The sequence below is a fragment of the Phaethon aethereus genome (assembly GCF_964289735.1).
Source record: "Phaethon aethereus genome assembly, chromosome: 8".
In the NCBI taxonomy this organism is placed as follows: domain Eukaryota; kingdom Metazoa; phylum Chordata; class Aves; order Phaethontiformes; family Phaethontidae; genus Phaethon; species Phaethon aethereus.
Window position 1 is genome coordinate 17,447,468 of NC_138584.1, and position 23,434 is coordinate 17,470,901.

General features: G+C 36.2%; 1 protein-coding gene across 4 annotated transcripts in view; it reads left to right on the forward strand.

Moving 5' to 3' along the window:
• The window catches only part of ZNF644 (zinc finger protein 644), a gene marked incomplete at both ends in the record, with an annotated part of 51,380 nt that overhangs the window by 21,381 nt on the left and 6,565 nt on the right, over positions 1–23,434 (forward strand). Inside the window, 4 exons of one of the 4 annotated variants that reach the window (XM_082003233.1) lie at positions 15,343–17,389; positions 17,831–18,386; positions 18,569–19,174; positions 21,736–21,858. In XM_082003233.1, the coding sequence (XP_081859359.1) occupies positions 15,343–17,389; positions 17,831–18,386; positions 18,569–19,174; positions 21,736–21,858 (3,332 nt within the window). Of the gene's footprint in view, positions 1–15,342; positions 18,387–18,568; positions 19,175–21,735; positions 21,859–23,434 lie in introns of those variants that run through there. The other 3 variants (XM_082003235.1, XM_082003234.1, XM_082003236.1) reach the window with 3 other exon arrangements.

A 23,434-nucleotide genomic window follows, 5' to 3' on the forward strand; every position in this document is an offset into this window, starting at 1 on the left:
TAATATAGCTGACTTTGAAGGCACTGGCAGAAAATGCAGCAGAGCTTTTCTTGCCATGCAACGTTTTTTCCCCTGTTCTGCCCACTTAGTTTAATAGCATGTGTATATTTGATAAGATTTCGTGGTGGATTTTTTTAATTAAAGTACCAACATATATGTTACTTGAAAATTGTACGTGTATTTGAGAGAAAACCACGGGAATTTTCATATTTCTACCCTGAGACAAAACTGATAGAATACATTAGTAGCTGTGGATTTCTCTGTGGCGCTCTCTGCTTTGCCTGTCTTGTCTGATAGTCAAACACAAGCAGAAAACAATGACAACTGTACAGTAAGTTCTTGTTTTATTTTGCAGGTTTGTTTTAAGGTGGAAGTGGATCTCACAGCTTAATGCGAATCAAACAAACAAAGGTGAGTAGAAGTTTTGTGGGGTGGTGTTTTGTTTTTTCTTTCCAATTCCTTGGATCCATTAGCATATACTGCTAAACACTCGGGAAGCGTGGTCAGTGAAAATTGTATTGAAACTTGTATCTTGATTACTGTAATTTGTGGATGTAGTGTTACTTCTATGATACCAAAATAGGAACAAAATACACACCCTAATATTTAAGATTATTATGATAATTATGCTTTTCTTCCATAAACTATTACAGTCAAAAAGCTATCAAAGCATTCTGCTAGCTGTTGAGAGCCAAAATTATGAGTACTTAAATTAATTTCATCCTCTGCATATTATCCACCTGGTTTCAAAGTACTGAAAGTATACTTTGCATTGTCAAAGCAACATGTTGAACTTGCACTTATTCTATTAATAAATAACTATGTGAGAGATTTGACCAGCTACCAGAATAGCATTTAAAATTTTTAATAATGATATTCTGTTGGGTTGTGTTTTTTTTCCCTTCCCTGTCCTGAGGAACCCTTTTGCGAGCTATTTGAAAGACAAAGCATATGAAGATTTACTGCTGGTACTCATGAGCTGTAGAATTTAAGTGTCCATTTGCAATTGCAAAGCGTCTGTCTAGGAAAAATTTTCTGCAACTTCGGCACCCCGCCCTCCCACCCCCTGAAAAAGAATTTAGCTAAGCACAGATTTTGTTTCTGTTCAAGTTATTTGATATTCTACTTCAGGAATACTTTAAACTATAAAATTAATCTTCTCTCCATTAAATTATGTGAAACATTTAATAAAGAGCTATTCGCTTTAATCTGTTTTACCTAGAGTCTTTCAAGAGCATCTTTAGGTAAGGCCACACAGTTCAGTTAAATTCTCTGCTGTGGAGACAGGGCATGATGGACTTGCGTACATAGGCTTCCTTAACAAACAAAAGCTGGCTTCTCAAGTTTCCTGCTTGCTGTTTGACTAATATGCCATAACAGAATACACCTGCTTGTGGTGACTTCATATTTTGAAGGAGTGAGAGGGAGATCCCGTTTGCTCGTATGAGCTTGTTCTTAATTTCTAATCTGATTAATGTGTAGACTTAATGTAACTTTAAAAATGTAGTATGTGCATTTTAAAATAGACATGACCTGCTTTGTATCTTCTGCTTTGCTAAGACTTTTTTAGAGCTACTGCTGTCAACTTTAAAATCCTGATTATAGCAGAAAGCTTTGTGGAGAATTTAAAATAACTCTTCTGTTCAGTGTTGTTCCTTTGTATAATGTGTAACTGATTCAGGACTTCGATTATGAGTTGTCTTCTGAACTATGAACAATTAAAAGTAAGCTATACTGCTGTAGTATGCATATACTTACGCATAGAAGATGTTTAGTGCCTTAGCCTGACTTTGCAGGTTTCTAGAATGTGATGCTTTGAGAAAAGGAATAAATGTAACTCTGCAAAAGGAAGTACTTTTCTTTAGCCGAGGATGAGTGTAAAACAAGAATGGTGGCTAGGGAGGGGACTTGAATTCACAATAAGATTTACATTGTTCCCTGTGCCTTCTAATGCTTTCAGTACTTAATACTTACAGTTTATGTTCTGTCTCTTCTTAATTTATGTGTTATCTCATTACTGGTTTAAAAACAGAAAATCAGTTGAGAACTCTAATATATAAATAACTCTGTGTTCTTTAAGCGTGAAGTCTTCTGAATGAAACTCCAAAGACCTTTAATCTTAATAATGGTTAGCTGTGTATAACAGAAAAAAGCTAGTCTCTGAAGAGAAAGCCTGTTTTCTTGCATACATAACAAAAGGACAGAAGAATGTGTAAAAGAATATATATAAACAGTGTAATGACGTTTGATCAGTGTTGTTATGGCTTGGAGGAGATCTTGAGGTCCTGACAGTTCTGTGAAAATGACAACTGAATAGTCAGTAAATCAGTGAAAATATTATGCATTATCAGGGAGCAAAACAAAAACCAAATGAAAACAAAAACCAGATCCGGTTATACAAATTTGTGGTGTACCATAGATGCATTGCATTGCATTGCAATGCGTATTGCTTCTTGAGTACTAGGCTAGTGCTGTGAATGAAAAACAACATAGCAGAGCTGAAGAAGGTTCAGAGAAGGGCAGCAAGGATGACTGAAAGACTTAAAGAACAACGTGCATTTCCCAGCTGCCTTTGTCTTCTGTCTCCACTCATGAGTGTTGTGGCTGCAGCATCTCGTAGACTTCTAAACAACAAACTTAACTCCCACAACTCAGTGCAGACTTGTCCTTTTGTCTTAGCTTATGTTATTTAAAGCAATAGCTGAAAATGTGATTTAATGATTTTCTCAAACATTGTTCTTGTATTCTTGACCAGAATGCATTTCCTAATTACCCTGATCGTGAGCTTTCCATGTAGGTTTTCTTTGAGTAAAGGATTTGGGGTTTTTGTTCTTCTAACTTCAAATCATTTGCTTTTCTAATGCAAATGTAAAAGGTATGATAACCTGGCTTTCGGAAATAAAAAAAATCTTTGCCAGTTAAGAACACAGGTATAAGATACTATTTACAAACAATGAATGTACTTTATTGAGGTAACTGCAGTGTTTGTTCTTAGATTTTCTGACTTCCAGGCTGCATCTTCTGAGCTCTGTAGGAGGACCTGTCTTGTTTTTAATATGTGTGAAAGTTAGGAAGAAATAATCTTGGTCTCAGTGTGTTAACTGTATAATGGATCACAATTCTGTGTAACAGGAAACCTTACAGAAGGTAGATGCCTGTGCTGAATTGCCCTGTAGCAGTGTGTAGAGTGAGGACAGATTTTAAGCATTTGAGACTTGCTTCCAGAAACTGTCCTGAATGTATTTAATATTGCTTTACCTAAAAGCAGAGGATGTAATAAATTAATAATAGCACCACAGATGTTGAAGAAGGATGGGTTATATACAGAATTCTGCACAGGATAAATCTGAGTATGTGGGATTTGTGTTTCTTTGGCTCAGAAAGGGATCTCATACAATTTTCATCTTGTTCATACTATCCTGGTAACATGAAGTTGAGTTTTTTGCCATGAAATCACTTATGGTGATGACTTTAAAAAAACAAAAACAAAAACCACAAACCAAACAAATAAAACCCAGTTATTAGGGGAGCGACCTTATCTTTTCTTGTAACTTGGAATTACAAGTTTTGTCTGTTCATCTGGTCATGTATAGCTTTGGGTCTTTTAAAAATTCTTATTTCGTATGTTCATCAGTAAGGACAATAACTTCTTCCAAATGGACAGAATTTTGTGTTCTTAATCTAAAAAGGTACAATATGGGGTTTTTTGGCCTTACCTTAATGGCACCGTTATGTACACTCTTACTAGCTTTTTAATCCTTGATCAACGAAAAAATACAGAGGATGATGAGAACCAGTTTGCTGGTAAGGATAAGTAAATATCACTAATTAATTCATTACACTAAGGTTCTAAATGAAATTACTAAAAGCAGAGCTTTCCTTTCAGGTAGTTTTTTTATAATTGGGAAAGGTAGCATGCTTTAGAAGTTCTAAAGATGTCTCTCTACATTAGAAGGAGAGACAGTCTTAAAATTTATGGTACTATTAAAATATGTACAGCAAATAGTTATCAGCCAAAAAAGCATGAGAAATTGCTAGATGTATTTCAGGTCATGCTGGATGAAAAGAATTACAACTTTATTTAATAGGAAATAAGGTCAGAATTTTTCCAAAGTTGAAAGTTGTGTCATGTTCAAAGATCTGTCTCAATAAAATTGGGTTAAACTGCTTTTAGTGTTGTCTTTAAGAAAGTTATACTGTAAATCCATTATGCAGCATCATGTTGTGTCATGCAAGTTTTCATCTATAATCTGTAGGACTGACACATCAAGACTAGTTAATGCAGATAACTAACAATAGAGTTTAATGAGCTTGAGAAATATTCCTGCAAAAATAGTTAAATATCCCTGACTTCTAAAAATCCTTCCCAGTCTGGTTGTGATCTTCATGTACTAAAAAAAGTACATTGAATAGCTTATCCAAATAACAAGCTGGATGTTTATACCTTAAGAGGTCTTTTTCTTTAGTTACTGAATTTGCCTTTCACTGAAATCTGGGATTATGGTGAAAATAAGACTTCTGCGGCCATGTAGTTGTAATCACTAGGGATTTGTATAAAGTTATGGAAAACGGCTAATTATTAGAGTCAGTTCATTGATACATATTGGATTTGTATTGGAAGAAAGGGTTTTTTGCCCAACTCCTCACAAAAAGGTATCTGAACAAACAGACCACACTGTAGGAAAAAACTTTGTTTTAAATTGAAAGTCAGTTTGGGATTTGGATATGAAAATTATGTAGCTTCTGCTTTGATTAATTTTAAAGATCTTTGTGTTAGTACACCATTGTTCATATTTGGTGGCTAGGGGAAAATTTTCAGTTCTGTGTGTTCTACACATAGGGAGTAATTAGTTTTGCATACAGAATTTCACCACCACTTGGTGGCAGTACCTGGCTTCAAAAGGACTTGTTTCTGAGCATATAAAGTGACTTTGATTCTGTAAAACTATAGGTTAAGGGGAGTAGATTTGTTTTAAAATTTCTAGAAGTTAGTGATGTGTTTTAGAAATGAAAATACTTCCAATTTAACCTACTGGAAGGATTTGCATTTGTATGTCTCTACGGAAAATCTAGCTATCATGTCTAATATGTAATTTAAGAGTATTTCTTGTGTTAATGCTATTCTCAGAAGACGTATTTAATGTTCCCCAGTTGAATTATTTTAGAATTCTAGCATTTTACTTCAGTTGAGTAGTGTACTTCAAGTAATTTTAGAACATAAAATTTGCTTTGCGGTAGTGATCCTCATAATGTTGTCTTTTGCAGTTAAGTGGAAAACTGCCAAAGCTGCTTTTTTCCCTTCTGAAATGTTCTCTGCATTTTTACTTTTTTATGTATTGGTATAAATTTTAGGAAAAGATTCCTCTGCAGATTTTTCTGTCAGCCATGTTAGTAGAGGTCTGTGCCCTTACTCATAGTTGTTGCCTCTTGGTTGTGCTAATTCTTCAGTGTGTGGCTTGCAGGCTTTTAAACTGGATAACGGAATTGTTGATAAAATGGTAAAGAAGGAACGAGGTACCGGAGGAAGGCAGGACTTACTTAAATTGGTTTTGCTGCCAAAAAAAAAATCATAATTCCAATGTATAGTACAGTAATTTGACAGCACATGGCTCAATGTTGAGACTACTTTCTCGTCTTTGCAAGCCAAAATCTTCTGCGATGACAGTAGGTCTTTCATTTTAGTAATATCCCCAATGTAAAGGACTGTAGTGGTGAGACTAGAGCCTGGAAGAATGCAGGTACTTCCCTATGCATGTGCTTTTTGTGAAATGCCTCACTTACTGTGGCTGGAGTTGTAACAGCATTCCTGATGGGAGTGGGTTCTATGAGGAGGAAATATTTTTAATGTATTGCCTGAAAAGCCAACACTGAGAATCCAGCATCCTTTGGCTCCTCTGAGGTGTGACATATCAAGAAGGCATGTAAGTAAATTGTGACATAGAAGGGGGATTCATCCCCTGGAAAGTCCTGAATTGTGGAAATACTAGTAGAAAATGAGGTGGGACTTGGGAAATGCATGTTTATAAATTTGAGTGTGATAATACTAGTTTACATAGTGAGTGACAATATTATTTTATTTAGTGAGAGAACTCTGGAAAACAGGAACACTGGAAGAGAGAACAGAGAGGGGCATCAAATCATAGTTTTGCTGTGAATATGTTCTACATATTTTGGGATAGAGAGAATGCACTTTTGCTGTATACCTGATTATTTTTGTGTAATTTTCTTAAACTGTCAGAATGATAAATGTGAAGTTAGTAGTTGGAAACTTTAATTAAAATACTGTTATGCTTATATTGCTGATATTTTGAAATGAAAGAAAAAAGTAGATAGTCTGAACATATGGAGCATTTTAAAAGAGGAATAAAATAAGCCAGAATTGGGATACCGTGTGGCAAAATGTACTAAAACAAAATTACAGAATAATTGAGGTTGGAAGGGACCTGTGGAGATCTTGTCCGATCCTTTGCTTTAAGCAGGGTCACCTAGAGGAGCTTGCCCAGGACCATGTCTGGACAGCTTTTGAATGTCTCCAAGGATGGAGGCTCCACAACCTCTCTGAGCAACCTGTGCCAGTCACTCTCACATGAAAGCAAGGTAAACTCTTTTTAGATGGAAACTTAAATATTTTAGTTTGTACCCATTGCTTCTTGTCCTGTCACTGAACACCACTGGCAAGAGTCTGACTGTCTTTTTGTACCCTCCCTTCAGATGTTTGTACGTGTTGATGAGATCTTACTGAGCCTTCTCGTTTCTTCTCTTCTTCAGGCTGAACAGCCCTAACTCTATCAACCTTTTCTCATATGAGATGCTCCAGTCTCTTAATTGTCTTACAGTGGCCCTTTGCTGGACTGTTGTGGTTTAAGCCAGCAGCCAGCCAAACACCACATGGCTGTTCACTCCCTCCCTGTGCCCTGCTGTGAGATGAGGGAGAGAATCGGGTGGGGAGGGGGTAAAATTAGTGGATTGAGATAAAGACAGTTAATGGGACAGAAAATGAAGGGAAAATAATAAATGATAAAAGAACATACAAAATAAGTGATGCACAATGCAATTGCTCACCACCTGCTGACCAATGTCCAGCCAGTTCCTGAGCAGTGGCACCTGGCCAGCTTTCCCCCTAGTTTGTATATTGAGCATGACATCATATGGTATGGAATATCCCTTTGTCCAGTTGGGGTCAGCTGTCCTGGCTGTGTCCCCTTCCAGCCTCTTGTGCCCCACCCCAGCCTCCTCACTGGTAAGGCAGTGTGAGAAGCTGAAAAGTCCTTGACTTAGTTGCTGCTAAGCAGTGTTTATACTAACATCAGTGTGTTATCAATGTTATTCTCATCCTAAATCCAAACACAGCACTATACCAGCTACTAGGAAGAAAATAAACTCTATCCCAGCCAAAACCAGGACATGAACTCTCCAGTAGCTCCATATTTCTCTTGGTTTGGACAGCCCAGAACTGGACATGCTACTTCAGACGTAGCCGTACCAGTGCTGAGTAGAGGGGAAAATCACCTCCTTCAGTGTGCTGGCAACATTCCTAATGCAGACCAGGATACTGTTGTCCTCCTTTGCCACAAGGACACACTGCTGGCTCACGTTCAGCTTGCTGTCCAACAGGACCCTCGGGTGCTTCTCTGCAAAGCTGCTTTCCAGCATGTACTGGTGCATGGGGTTATTCATGGTGCAGGACTTCATATTTGCCTTTGTTGAACTTCATGAGGTCATGCCATTTCTCCAGCCTGTTGAGGTCCCTCTGAATGGCAGCACAACCTGCTGGTGTACAGCTACTCCGCTCAGTCTTGTATCATCTGCAAACTTGCTGAGAGTACCTTCTGCCCCATCATCCAGGTCATTAATGAAGATGTTGAACAGTGTTGGACCCAGTATTGACCCCAGGATACAGTGCTAATTACTGGCCACCAACTGCACTTTGTACCGCTGATCACAACCTTTAATTTTTTTGGCAGCTTGATAAAAATACTGTCTCAGAAAAAGGATGGGAGCAGGGCTTTTATTTATATACTGTAATGAGGAAAAACTTTTCTTGTTTTGTAATGCTGGTGGTTAATAAACTATTCATTGTATTGTGTCTAGATAAAAGTAATTTTTTGTATCATACTTGAGGCTTAAGAATACATTTGACTGAAAAACACAGGTAATGGTGATGAAAGAGATTAAAAGTGTTTTCTCAAACATTTAGTCTCTTTAGAGAGAAGAAAGGTGTGAGCATGTGAGATGGACACATAGGAAAAGAATTTTATCTATGCATGTAAAAGTATGTAAGGGAACAGTTTTGGAGAGAAATAGTGTGTATTATCACAGAGCATTAAGTCTGTTTTTTTCAGACATCCATGTCTCTTACTGGAATGCTGCTAGTCATTACCATGTATGTCTGCATTTAGGAAAATTCAATATTTTCTTCTAGTTCTCATCTTCAATAGAAACCAATGGCAGTGCAATTCAAACTAGCTCATACTACTAAAAACCCAAACTAGACAAAGAGCTGCAGGAACATGGAGATTTAAGTACTTGGCAGTCTACTATGAACAGGGTTGTGAAGTGCTGGCGGGACTTGTGGAAGCCTGTGGAGTTGCCAGACAATGTGTGGCTGTTCTTAAGTTACCAGATTCAAAGTTGTTTTTTCATACTGGCTAATGAAATAATACTCTACCAATGAAACCATCTTAAACTGCTGCATTAGCATGTACAACTAGAAGAGTATTTTTTTAAAGTCATACATCTGATTCTTGTGACACTTAAATTGTATTGTCATTTATTTTATTGATTTCAGTATTGAATTTTAGCATGATGCACCCTATTGTGACAAACTGGTTTTTTTTTTTTTGTTCCCAAGCAAATCAATATTCGAGGAATAAGATTGAGAATGGTCGGTGGCAGTAACGGTATTCTTATCTATGATTTCTGAATTGTAAGATGATCATTCTTCAGTTGTGCGCTGTTATCTTTCACATGTGAGATGTTAAAATATAGCTTTTAAACATTTTAAACCAGAAATCAAGTTTCTTAAATGTTTACATTTTTAAGGAAACTTTTGTTTTTCTTACTACCTGACACACAGCTTTTGAAGAACTTGTTTCATTAGAAACAAAGTTTCAGGTAAATAAGCTTTCTAAAAAAGTGTGCTTCACATTTGTTCCTGAGTATAATCGTACTGAGAAGACAGGCTGCTTTTGTGTGATAACTCCTCTGTAATTCAGAGTTTCTCTTTGGTCAATTTTTTCCACAGAGATATGACAACTTTCAATAGTATAACAAAACATGATACTGTGAGTGGCAATAACTTTGTATTTCTTTATTTAGGCATATAAATTCTAAGTGTTGTATCAGTAATTTTTCTTGCTGCTTTAAATATTGTTTTTAATATGGGAGTCTGATTAGCCATGAGAGTTCCAGTGTGTGTGTTTTCATGTGAACAGCTATGGATCTGAATTAAAGATAACTAGTTTTCAGTAGAACTCCTCAGACTGTAGTTATATTAATAACCATGTACTTGTATGTAAAATAGGTGTGGGAGGGCAGTATTCGTGGTGGTGTGCATATTAAATAAGCTGTCTTTTCACTACAGAAGTTTAAAAAAAGATCCAGAAATGTTCAGGTGAATTCATAGGTTTCAAAGCTAAGTAAGGCAGTCTACAAATAGTGCCTCAGCTGTTTGCAACAAATTAATTTGCAAACAGGTAGGAGCTGGAGGAAGGCAGGACGAGTCACTGACTTGTTCACTGACTTGTCCTCTGGTTGTCCAGCTTTGTGGTTCTATTTCCATCTGAAGGCTGGGTGGATCTGGATAGCTTTTTAAGAAGAGATAAAGTGGAAAATGAGTATTAAGTATTGTTCCAATGATCAGAGTCTCGTGATTCTATTGACTTTGGGTATTCATATTGCTAGATAACACCTAAAACTTGAGAGGTGTGAACTGCATGCATTATTGTATGGAAGAGGCAAAAATATTTTCCAGCTATCTTCTAAATAACTTTTTTTCTTCTCAAGACGTGGCTGGTTTATGCTAATACACTACTCGTTCCTCTGTTACTCTGTAGAAGCCTTCATTTTCCAAAGGTTCTTAAACACTTCACTTTTGATGGAAGCCCCATGCTTGACGTTTGCTGTGATTAAGTTAAAGTAATAGACTGTGTAATGGGGCAAAATGGAAGGAGATGCCTCTTCAGTCCTGTGGCATGATGTACTTAAGTGCTCTCTGGTCTGTTGTTTGCTGCCTAAAAATCTGTGACTTTGGTTCCGTCATCTTTAATATAATCTGGCATTGAGAAAGCATTGTTACAGGAATGCTTGAGGATAAAATTATAGGTTCTTTTAGTTTTTTCTATTTACATAATGAAGTCTTGAAGAAAAATCTAAATGAGAACAGTGCAAACCTGGAACACCTTTCCTATTTCTTGAATATTTGAATAATCCCTTGAGTGTCCTGGTTATTCACAAATCAGCTTAAAGAACTTACGAGGAGTGACTTAGCACAGCATAAGTATATTTTTGCCTTCTTTGCAGCACTGCTGAAAGACTTTATATTCCTTCAGTTACTTTAACTAGGCAGAGTAAATTCAATCAGTTTAGGAGATGGCCTCTAAGCTTTTGTGCCACTTAAGTGTCACTGTGTACTTTTAGCTTATTGGCTTATATTTATGGATTTAATGAGAAACTTGCTATCAAAACATACAAAAGCACTTAATTCTTCTCACAAACTCAACCAAATTCTTCCATCTTAATTTTTCATCTCCAGTGTGATTTCAAATCCATTGCAACTCCTTGTAAAGTAAAAGTGAGTGTTGCAACAGAAACTGACAAATCTCTAACTACGGCTACTAGTAGGCAACAGCGTAGTACAATCAGCACTGAAGTGTAAGTTTTAATGAACTAGAATTGCATGAAGGCAATATGCTTAATTTGGTGTGTGACCCTATTACATAGTGAGGGTTGTCATTATGAAATAAGAACTTGGAAGTGTCATAAACCTACTGGTAATAAATACAATTAATAATATACATAGAACAATGGAATTAAGCACATTCCTATCAAAAAGAATTATTAATGAACAGAAAGTGGACAGCATAAATCTGATGACAGGAAGGTTGTATCTAACCTGAATTACTGAGTGACCTACGAAGCTTGCTCAGAGGGATTACTGAATAATTATGTTAATATGCAATTATCACCTCATTTCTTCTGTAGTAACCTCAAGATGTAGTGTAGTAAGGGTGTTATAGCAAGTGCTGATAGTTTGCAAAAATACTGATGTTCAAGATTTTTGAGACAATAAGGTTTGCTTAAGGCATTTAAATGATGATCTGTCAGCTTGAAGATAGATCTGACCTTACACTTTTTTATGTTTAGGCTATCTGGCCACAGGCAGTCATGTCTGCAGAACTCATTACAATTTTAAAAACTGGTATTTTATGAAGAAAAACAGTATTAAAAATACGTAGATTTAAAAGTACTTAATTAAATAGGGATGCAATGTGACTTGGCCAAATAAGAGGATTTTTTTCTACTTTTGAATATGAAATAATTCCTATATAGCAAATAGCGTATCATGTAAACCAGGAATAACACTGTTAACTGCACTGCAGTCATTGTAGGCTTAACTGAAATAATTGAATGGAATTTGCCCTAGCTTTTTGGATAAAGTGCGTTTTAGAGGTATGAGCCTGGGATTGTGTATGCTTGTGTAGGCTTTTTAAGCATTGCCATTTTTACACTTAGATATCTCCTAGGTATATTGCACTATGTGCTTAAATAAAAATTACCTCAACTGTATAGTACTTTCCCTGGTAGAGGGTATACTACGCACTGTTCGCAACAAATTTAAAGTTTGATTTCAATGTTTAATTTTTCAAATACGCTAAGTAAGGATTAATTACTATATATTTTGGCAGAACTGATAATTTGTGTGTGTCTGATATGACATAGAGAAGATAATTTTAAAACTGTGATGGAAATATGCAAAGAATATTGCATAGCCTTGGTTAGATCTTAGCTGTTAAGATGATTGATTTTTTCCTTTTTTTCCCCTAGAGTGTTCAGATTAGGTAGTGTTTCAGTTTGGGTGTTGCGCTTCCTGAATGGTACGAGTTAGATGATAAAGATTAGTAAAAAAAAAATTATGTGGAATGTTTTTCTTGCATGTGTCTAGTTACACTGATTGTTGTTGCTGCATAAATTTCTACACATGGAGCGGATAATGTAAATGAAGTATTGCATCTTGACTTAGGGTCATCACAAGACTCTAAATTACTGTAATTTAAAATCATATTTTCTGTGTTCTTTAATACCACACTGTTAAAACTGCTAACTTTGTTGTTGTTGTCCTTTACATAAAATAGTGAATTGTACCATCCTGATAGCTGGGAAAAAAAAGTGATAATTAGCAGAAAGTTATTAAAATGTAACAGCAATATTATTGATACAGTAAGCATTTCAGGCTTGATTCAAAGACTGAAATCTGTAGGGACAGCTGTATTACCATAGAAGACTTCTAATCAGATCCATATGGAATAGTTCACAATCTCCATAAATATACAATATGGAAAGGAGTCTCTTACAAGATTGCACAGTGTAATGTTTTAGATATTGCTCATGATAACTCTGAAGAGAGTCTCAGTTTAAAGGTGATCATATGGTGCCCTAGCCACCTTTTTAACGTAAGCTTTAACACTAATATTTAGCGTCAGTATGGCTTTTGTATGTAGAGCAACATGGTTTTTGTCTTCATCACGTAAACCTGTGAAAAGTTTTCAGGAGCCGTTCTGTTAATGAGGGTTGCAATCTCCAAGCAGGCATGATATTCTCAGCTTGCCTCCCCGCTGTTCAGGGGGTACCAATGAAGTTGCTTTAAATGGGAAGCGTCTGTTCTTCCTCTGAACCCCTCACACCAGAACAGATGGGTGGAACTTGGAACATGGAAGGTTTTACCTCCGAGGTGGTAACAGTGAAGCCACTCATTAACGCTGAATTTACCACTTCGTTAGCAACGTTGCTTCCTGTTGAGAAAAGCTAATATAGGCTCTCGGATTGACTGAGCATACATTTGTCTACCTCTGCAGTAATAAAACGAGGAAAATGTACATCTTTCAGGCAAAATTGGCTTTGTAAATTTCTTCTAAACTTTCTGTGAACATTTTTATACTCTGCTGCCTGATACTATATGAAGCTTACACTATTCAGCTGTAAAATTGTTGGAGCTGTTGTGCATAAACAAATAAAAAAATGTTGTGGAGGTTTCACTTCTTTAGTTGACTTTTGCATTACTGATTCTTAGTGTATGTTTGCTGCCCATTTCTAACTTGTGTACGTGATGTAAAGACTCCTGCTGGGTGGTGTATTATCACCATTTTAGGGTGATAGCTTTGAATGTGATCTTATTGGAAGTCTTTATTATGGTGGAAAATGACCCATCTCAAAACAGCAAAGAAATGCAAAAATCTAAGAAATGGGAAGATGAGAAACTGGATTGTCTATAACATTTGCATAAATGCATGTTATAGATAAATAATACAGTAAAATATTTCATACACTTCAAGCATTTATTATGTATCTGACATGAATGTTGCTGTATTTCTAAACTGACCAGTTGAATGATTGAGTAGCAAAGGAAACTTTTTAAAATAGCAATTTTTTCATTGTGTCTGTGCTCCAAATATAGTTACTTTTATCTTTAAAGTAGTAAATAAGTCGTATTATGTTTAGGGTTTGGAGGTTAAAGTGTTTGTTTTGCCCTTTTGACAATTTGAAACAAAACAAGCACATAACAGAATTTCTATGAGGTCATAGCTAGCTTTGGATTGTGTGGATATCGTAAGGCTGAATTGAAAAACTAATAGAAATGCTGGACTCATTTTAGAGTGTGACATAAAGGATGAAAGTGGTTTTAACCAGGTTGTTTTGTCTCCTTAGGAAAAAAGGATGTCAAGCGTGGTCTTCCTTGATTTCGATGAAGGACCATTTCAGGGAGCCATGGATATTAGTTGTGAGTTATAACATCTTAATTCAAAGAGTCTAGGTAATGACTCCTTTTAACTGAGCTCTATTAAAAATGTTAATTAGTAACTGAAGCAAAGTATGTGATGGTAGGAATCAAATCCCCCAAAAGATCAAAGCGAATAGTACTCTTTAAGGATAAAATATGTGATTTCTGTAAAATATAGATAGATGTTTCCAGCTCCTAGATGGATGTTTTAATGCCTTATGCTTACTGTGTTCTGAGGACCCATATAAGAGGTAAATACCAGAGTAGACTTAAGTTTCACACTGATTTTCATCTGTAGACAACTCCATTGTGCTCACAAAGCATTGGGTAGGTGATTTTGTGTATGAATCAGTCACTTGTAGGAAGATATATTTATGTACACAAGGCCTCCCAGAAGAAATTAATATGTACTAGTTCTCTGTACCAGTAGGTACTCTTATTGTCGTGCTCTGCATTCAACATGGTGATTTCCTTTGGTAGGTAAATTCTAGTTAAATGTTTCTTTCTAATTGTGTGTTTTTTCGACCTTTGAGAAGATGCTATTTTATTTGCTTATTATTTAAAATGGCCTTATAACATAAGCAAGATCTGATTTATTCATTTTAAAGGAAGTAGAGCCCTTTGTAAGAAGGGAATGGGAAGACGTTTAATTTCTTCAGTGAGTTTGATCCTTTGCTATGTCTCTATCAGTAATTAGATGTTCAAAATCAGCTTAGTTGTGTTTTCTCCTTTAATACCAATTAATACCAAAGTAAACATTTCTGCAGGCCCCTATGTAACATCAGGACAGTTGTATACAAGCGCTTTGAAAAAAGTGATACCTTGAGATACATAAAGATTGTGTTAGTTTCCTAGGTACCAAAGGGAAGTATGTTGGGTTTTGTCTTTTTTTTTAAAAATCACTAAAATGAATAGCAGGTGTCTGGGTAGCCTTTACTCCTAACTTGTTTCATTTCTAGAAAACAACTAAAGATAAACATAAAACTCTGTGTTTACGTTAATGTACACACAGAATGTGTTTGCACAGTTTTTGACAATTTCATTTCCCCTGTCTTGCTTGTGTGTCGGTAGCCAGGATTTTTTGAACTGGGATATGGGGCAGTGACTAGTTTGCTGTATGGTTATTAATACAGCGTAGTGAAAAAGTATAATTTTTTTAAATTGCTTAATTGATTAATTTGAAACATGTCTTAAATATCCTAAATAAAAAAAATACATTTTAACAAGGTCAAAATATATTTTTAGATTACAGTGTGAAGAAGGGTGATTCTGAAGAAAACTGTAAATTAAAATTGCCAGCATTTATTTCTGTGATTGCCTGATTCTTTTTCTGTTTGGTTTTTTAGTATAAATGTACTTAATGGACAGACCAGCAATATGGATGATTTAGAGATAAATACTGAAGTCACTGGTGCTAAAGAAGAAGAAATCCTATGTGATGATAATTTCATATCTGAGGAAGAAGGTGGCATTCCTAAACCACCAGAGAGCGACACGTCATTTCAGAAGAACAATACATTGACTCTGCCTGAGGAGCTATCAAGGGACAGACCTGAAAAAGCCTTAAGTGGAGGCCAGACTTCTCTATTTATACACACTGGTGCTCCTACTGTTTCTAGTGAAAACTTTATCTTGTCTAGAGGAACTGCTGTTAATGGACCAGTTTCACACTCCACCTCAACTAAGACTTCCATTATGAATAAAGGCAGTGTTTCATTAACCACTGGACAGCCTGTAGGTCATCACGCCGATTCCTGCTCAACTTTGACAGTGGTTCATGATCTTCAGCTGCCTGCACAGAGTACAACACAGAAATCGAATCAGCACCAAGTTTTATTTTTGTTACCTGATGTAGCACATGCTAAGAACCTGACTCATTCCATTAAAAATCTACCTACCTCTGCTTCAGTTGGTTGTGATTCACAGAAATCAGTAGGAAATAGTGTAGATAGCACTTTAGTAGGCCAAGTAGAAGTTTGTGAGGATGATAAAAATTTACTAGTAAAAGATGATTGTGTCGATACATTAACAGGCATTTCCTCAGGTACAGGTGGTTTTGGATCGGGATGTGATCCCAGCTGGGATCCACAAAAAGAGTTTATACAGTTTCTTATGACAAATGAAGAAACAATAGAGAAATCTCCTATTCACTGTAAAGTGGGCTTAGAAAAAAAGCGGAAAAGAAAAATGGATGTTAGTAAAATAACACGTTATACGGAAGACTGTTTTGGTGATACCAGTTGTATTCCTAGTAAATCAAAACTATTAAATGTTGACTTCTTAGAGCAGAACGAGGAGCTACAATTAGTAGAATCACAAAAATATTCATTGAGTAAAGTAAAGCCTGAATCCACAGATGAAGAGCTGGAAGCTGTTGATGCTATCCAGCAACTCATTTATAGTCCCACTAGTAACTGTGCAGAAGATACTTCTCCTGTTCACACTAGCACTTTTCTTTCCAATACTTTAAAAAATAAATGTGAACAGAATGATTCTGAATCGCCATCTACTTTCAGTACTGATGAACCATCGTTTTATCCCTGTACAAAGTGCAATGTGAATTTTAGGGAGAAGAAACATCTGCATAGGCATATGATGTACCATTTAGATGGGAACAGTCATTTCCGACATCTCAATGTCCCCAGGCCCTACGCATGTAGGGAATGTGGAAGGACATTTCGAGATCGTAATTCACTTCTTAAACATATGATAATTCACCAGGAAAGAAGGCAGAAACTGATGGAAGAAATCCGTGAGCTGAAAGAACTTCAGGATGAGGGTAGGAGTGCACGGTTACAGTGCCCACAGTGTGTATTTGGTACCAATTGTCCCAAAACGTTTGTGCAGCATGCAAAGACCCATGAAAAAGATAAAAGATATTATTGCTGTGAGGAATGCAATTTCATGGCTGTGACAGAAAATGAACTGGAATGCCATCGAGGGATCGCTCATGGAGCAGTAGTCAAATGTTCATTCATTGGTAGCAGCATGTCCCAGAGGAAAACACAGAAAAAGGCATCCTTGAAAGATCCGTATTTAGGATCCTCAAAAAAGTCATCGACGTATATGTGTAAGATGTGTCCATTTACTACTTCAGCTAGAAGCATTTTAAAAAAACACATGGAATATTTGCATCCAGCATCATGCATTGATCCCTTTGGTAGCCATCTTAGACTAGAAAAAAGAAAAGGCAGCATAATAGAAGAATCTTTAGATTTTGGTAGCAGGACAAAACAGTTGATCAAACAATCTTCTACTTTTCCAAAGAACTCTGCTTTAAAACAGGATGTTAAAAGATCATTTGGTTCTACTTCGCAGTCCAGTAACTTCGCAAAACTTCACAAGAGACCCTACAGGATACAGAAGGCTCGGAAAAGCATTTCACAGTCATCTGTAAGTGTGTGCAATCTAAATTCTACAAACAAGACCTTTTTGATTAGAAATAGCATTGAACAGAAACCTAAATGTTTTCATCAAGCAGCAAAGCAGAAAGCTAGTGTCAAAACAAGCAGTAATTATTTACATAGACACAAATATGAAAACTACAGGATGATTAAAAAATCTAGTGACTCTTATCCTTTGCATTTAAAAAAGGAAGAGTCCAACTCTGTCCGTTCCTTACATTTATTTTCTTCATCAAGTAGTCCCCATAATAATTGTTTTGTCATGGATTCAAATAATCTTGATTGCAAAAGGGCAGAAGGCTGTAAAGATCGTAGGCATGTAGCTGTAAAAAGAGTGGTTAAAGAATCCAAGAGGGAAGGCTCTGTTACAGGAGATGATTTGGATTGCTATCCAGATTTTCTGCATAAAATGACTGTTGTTGTTTTACAGAAACTTAACTCTGCTGAAAAAAAAGACAGCTATGAAACGGAGGATGAAAGTTCATGGGATAATGTTGAACTATGTGATTACACTACACAGTCTGTGGAGGATGAATCTTACAGTGATATTAATCAGGAGCATGTAAACCTATTCCCCATATTCAAAGGTAAAATGGAAGATCATGAAGCTGGTGATAAATCTTCACTTAGTTATGAGCAGAATGATGGCTTTTATTTTGAGTATTATGAAGATACTGAGGGTGGTAACTTCCTGCATGATTTGCATGATCCTCAGAATTTAGAAAATGTAGGATCAGCATTGCCAAAGCATAATTCAGTTTTCCACTGGACTGATTTGTCGCTTGAAAAGAAGTCCTGCCCATATTGTCCAGCAACCTTTGAAACAGGTGTTGGATTGTCCAATCATGTCAGAGGACATCTTCACAGAGCTGGATTAAGCTATGAAGCCCGTCATGTTGTATCACCAGAACAGATAGCAACAAGTGACAAAATGCAGCATTTTAAAAGAACTGGAACAGGAACTCCTGTTAAACGTGTTAGAAAAGGTAAGTTGTTTTGTTGGGAGTTTTTTTTATTTGCATATAAAGGGGACAAAGGGATTCATTGAGCACTAAACAAGATGTACTTTATCTTGTTGTAAAGCCTCTGTTCTTGTCCCTGTGCTTTGCTATTGTAATGTTTAACTGTATATAATTGTCAAAAAACATGAAAATTATTTTCTTTCTAGCGATTGAGAAATCTGAAACTTCCTCTGAGCATACATGTCAGCTCTGTGGAGGCTGGTTCGATACTAAAATTGGATTGTCTAATCATGTGCGAGGACACCTGAAGAGGCTTGGCAAAACCAAGTGGGACGCACACAAGTCTCCGATCTGCGTTCTGAATGAGATGATGCAAAATGAAGAGAAGTATGAAAAAATCCTAAAGGCTTTGAACAGTCGCCGCATTATTCCCAGACCGTTTGTTGCTCAGAAATTTGCATCAAATGATGACTTTTTATCTCAGAATGTTATACCTCTTGAAGCATACCATAATGGCCTAAAGACTGAAGATACATCTGTGTCTGCATTGGAGGAAGAAGGGCTGAGTTTCCTAAATGAATGTGATGAAACAAAAGCAGTACTACACGATGGGAAAAAAAATCAGTCGCTTACACTGATAGAACTCCTGAAAAATAAGAGGTTAGGAGAAGAAAGGAATCCTGATATTTCTCCTCAAAAGATTCATAATCAAACTGCAAGAAAGAGGTTTGTTCAGAAATGTGTTCTTCCATTAAATGAAGACAGTCCATTGATGTATCAGCCACAAAAAATGGACTTGACTATGCAGTCAGGTAAGAAGATGTTTCTAGCTGTCTTGACAACATTTCCAAAGAATCCTTTAATTCATAGAAAATGTACAACTGCAGAGTATTTTACTGGGGATTATGTTCATTTAATTCTTGTTTCATTTCCAGAGGACACTGACTGCAAGAAGTAGCACAGCAAATTTTTCTGACATGTTTTTCCTAAAGTGAAAAAACCACTCAGCAGCACTGAGGGGTTTTTGCTTGGAACATAGTTCCTGTTCTGCATATGGCTGGGCATACAAATTCACAGCGGACACAAAATGAGCCTCAGTAAGGAAGAAGACACATCCTGCAATAACAAGTTGAAGTATCCATGCATATTTGGTAGACTAACAGTTCTGAAATGTTTGGGCTTGTAACCCTGTTTCTGGGCATTAAAAGAGCTGGTTTGGGAACTGCTTCATTTAAATCTTTGAGGTTTGTGCAAAGCAGCATTTGCTCAAACTGACAGAACTGTTGATACCATTATAAATGCATAATATTCCAAATTGGTGAATCACTGTCAATTAATTTTGATGGCTTTAGGCAAACATACTCTTACACCATAGATTAATTCTTGTTTGTTTCAAAATTGCAGCTGCTGTGAGAAACTGATGCTTGCTTTAGGGCCTGTCTATACTGAGTGAAGACCTGTGCTGGTTCAGGCTTTGTTGGAATACAGTTGTAGCCAGCAGGTTTCTAATGCACAGCCCCTGACTGATACGGACAGAGATTGCCCCTCCACGGAGAATTGTGCTAATGAAACAATTCTATAATCAACTTCCTAGATACTCTGTATACTAATAAAGCAGGTTTTTATAGTGATGTTTTTAACCTACTTGTCACATAAGAGTTATTTCTAGGCTTGGGGAATTCTTACAACATCCTTTTTTAAGTGTATGTAGAGCTCGCATTTACCTGTTTCTTGTTTGAACACCACCTTATAATGCTGCAGGATTCTTTAGATTGAGGAGCAGGATCTTATTTTTATAACCCTGACTTTTTTTGTTCTGTTGGTTTTCTTGTTACTACCAAGTGCAGGTTAGTAAAACTGGCAGTGCCTTGTAGTTTTTCACCTATATTCTTGTCTTCTTTGAAACAAATGAAAACAACTATCCAATGTGCTCGGAAGTTCTTTTAGGGGACTACAAAAGTGTGGCAATCAATTTCTTAACAAAGGTGGCTTTCTAAAATGACATAGTAGAGGTAGAACAGAACTACATTTAATGTCTTCTGGACGTCTGTGGTTGTCCTTTAAAACAGGAGATTGCTTAATAAAGGAAGTGTGTCTTTGACAGGCTTAATGATTTGGAAAACAATGCTAAAGGAATAGCTTGCCAAACCTGACAGTGTATTGCTTTCTGTTTAATATTTACTGTTGAATACTAGGTAGCACCTGTTTGGTTGTGATGAACAACCAGGTAAAAATAAACATGCTTGCATAATACTAACAGTTACGAATGGGGCCCTATAATTATCTGTGGCTGAGGTAACAGAATTTGATAACTAACGCACTGTGCCAGTTGAGTTAATAAAATATTTAACATCAAGTTGAAATCCTTCTGTTTTTCCTAAAAAGGCAAATACTTCTAATTCTGGTTTTAGTTTTTAAAAAGGTTTTTACCAACCAGGTGTTCTTCTTCTGTAACTTGCCTGAAAAAACAGCATGTCTTCTGTGGGCTGCTGGAGAATAGGATTCTTCCTTTCCTGCAAACAGAGGCTTTCCAGCTGAGTAGTTTTAGCTTTTTTAGTTATTCTTCTAATAATTTATTAGTAGATAACTTGAAATAGTTGACCAAATCAATGTATCTTTGGTAAAATGAAGGGAGAAACATTATGGTGAAGTTGAGCAGGGAGTAAGTTATAATGGTTTCTTTGTCTGGTAAGTGAGGAGTTCAGTATTGTTTCACTGTTTTCCTGTGATAAATAGCATGTTGCTTTGTTGATCATTTATTTAGCACAAAGATTTTAGCAAAAAACTTCAAATCATTAACTTTCATTATCGATTGCGCATCTAAAGTAATGAACAGAAAATGCACTGAACAAAATGTTTTGTCTAACAGCCGTTCAGTGGTGTGTTTTACCACCTTTTTCTCTAAGCCTTCAACAGCAGCCTAATTTAGTATTGAGCTCTTCAGTAGTATGGGTAAAACACTTTCAATTACCACTTTGTCAACTAGACTTTTTAAATTCTCTTTATTGGAAATGTTGCAAGCTCTGAAATTTCTCAACAGAATTGTGCTATTGAAATTGCAGGATTGTATTTTGGGAGTAGAGCTTCATAATGTGGAGATCCGTAGGAACTTGATAGTAGATACTAAATGCAGAGTAGCCTAATGGGCTCAAGTTGCCTCCTTTCTGTTCTTTTTCAAATAACATGGTTTGGCTTAAAGCACTACGTGGAAAACTAATAACGGTTAACCTGGATCCTTCTAATATACTAAACAATTGCGTCAATGCAGTGAATATATTTTAAACCATCTTTATTGCAGAATACTTTTTACAAAGCTTTGAGAATTTCATTTTTTGAAGAGAGAACTGGATTATAGTTTTCTTTTGAATGATAGGTATGCCTGTGAAGCTTAGAACGTGTGTGCATTGCAATACGACGTTTACAAGTGCTGTTAGCCTGTCCAACCACTTACGCGCTTATGCACGAAAGAAGAGTGCTGGACTTTTGACTGGGACAGGTATGTTTTGTTACAGATGTAAAAGCAAGTCTGTCTATGATACATTTTCCTCATCAGACTGGACAAAAGCATATGTTAATTCAAAATAATTTTGAAGCTTCTGCTGGTAAACAATTTATTTGCCATAAAACTTCAGCAACTTGTAAAAAAAAGATATGTTGCTGTTGTCCACTCTTATGTCTGATTTTCATTCTTACTCATTTATTTTGGATCCAACACTTAAGGTATGTAAGCAAAACTAAGAGATGGTTGCTTAAATTCATTCTCCTACAGTATCACAACTTCAAAACCAGTTGGCCTTCTAATGAAGTGTTCAAAAGTATCTAAAAAATTAGAGGGGGGGGAAAAACAAAAAACAAAAACCAAACAAAAAAAACCCCACAACAAACCAACAAGTAATTTTTACAGTTTGGTACATATAATTACTAAATAGGAAAATCAATTAATTTTACAGTTTGTGTATTTCTAACAACATATTGTATGTAGTTGATTTCATTTCCTGTTTGGCTCGCAACCCAAAACCTGCCTGGTCTGACATGGAGTGAGTGTATTACAGCATTTGGCACTGCTATTAATGTGTTTTTTTGGTTTTTGGGGTTTTTTTTTAATTAAAATACACTTCATTTTTAAATTCCTTTAATATTCCATATTTTGACTCATTTCCAGAGACCTGCAGTTTGCTTGGCTGTAGGCAATTTCTGAGTTTATTTGGATTATTGCTGAGATTAGTGGCACTTCATACGATCAACAGCAAATTGGGGAGCAGAGATGGAATATAGCGAGGAAAATTTGGGGATACGAAGTCTGGAATATCAGTGATTAAGAAGAGTAACCATCAGTTTTCTGTGTCAACAAGCACAGACTTTTACATAATCCTTTGGAAAAAATGCACCATCTTTTCTTTTTTCACCTGCAGATGTAATTCATTATGCTAAGAATGACAAACTGAGTTTCAGGCTTTCTCTACAGAAAGCTAAAAGAAATATTTTTAGAAACTAAGCCTGTGGCTGCCAGGTCTTACATTATACTAAGTTAATGCTATAACAAAGTAGATTTAGAAGGAAGTCAGCAGGTGCAGTAATAGCCAGTGTGTAGGAATGTATGCCTTCAGTTAGTGATTCTGAAAGTTTTCTTATCTACTCAATAGAAGGATGATGATAGTGCACTTCATTTACCACTGCTGTGATTTGATCTTAGCCCTGTGGTAACTTACTTGCTTATATACCTACTGGTGAAATATTTTTCAATAGCTATATATTTAGATTGCACTTTGAAATCTTAACAATAGTTTATTGGAGGAGACACTGTGGCAAACAGGATGGTATACAGAGATTTGGATCCTGGACAGGCTCCTTGTACCTCAGCTTCCCTTTTGCTAAACGGGAAAAGTGAAGGTAACTTGTAAAGGGCTTTCAGGATTTTTTGTTTGTTTTCTTTAAGAAACGTATTTTGCTAGCGAAATAGTTGCATACTTATCAGAACAGCTGCCACGTTCTTTAAAAGAACTGAAAGAAAACTATTGAGTCTTCTATCATTGGACCTAGAAGTTTGTTTAAAATTAGGTTAGAAACAAAAT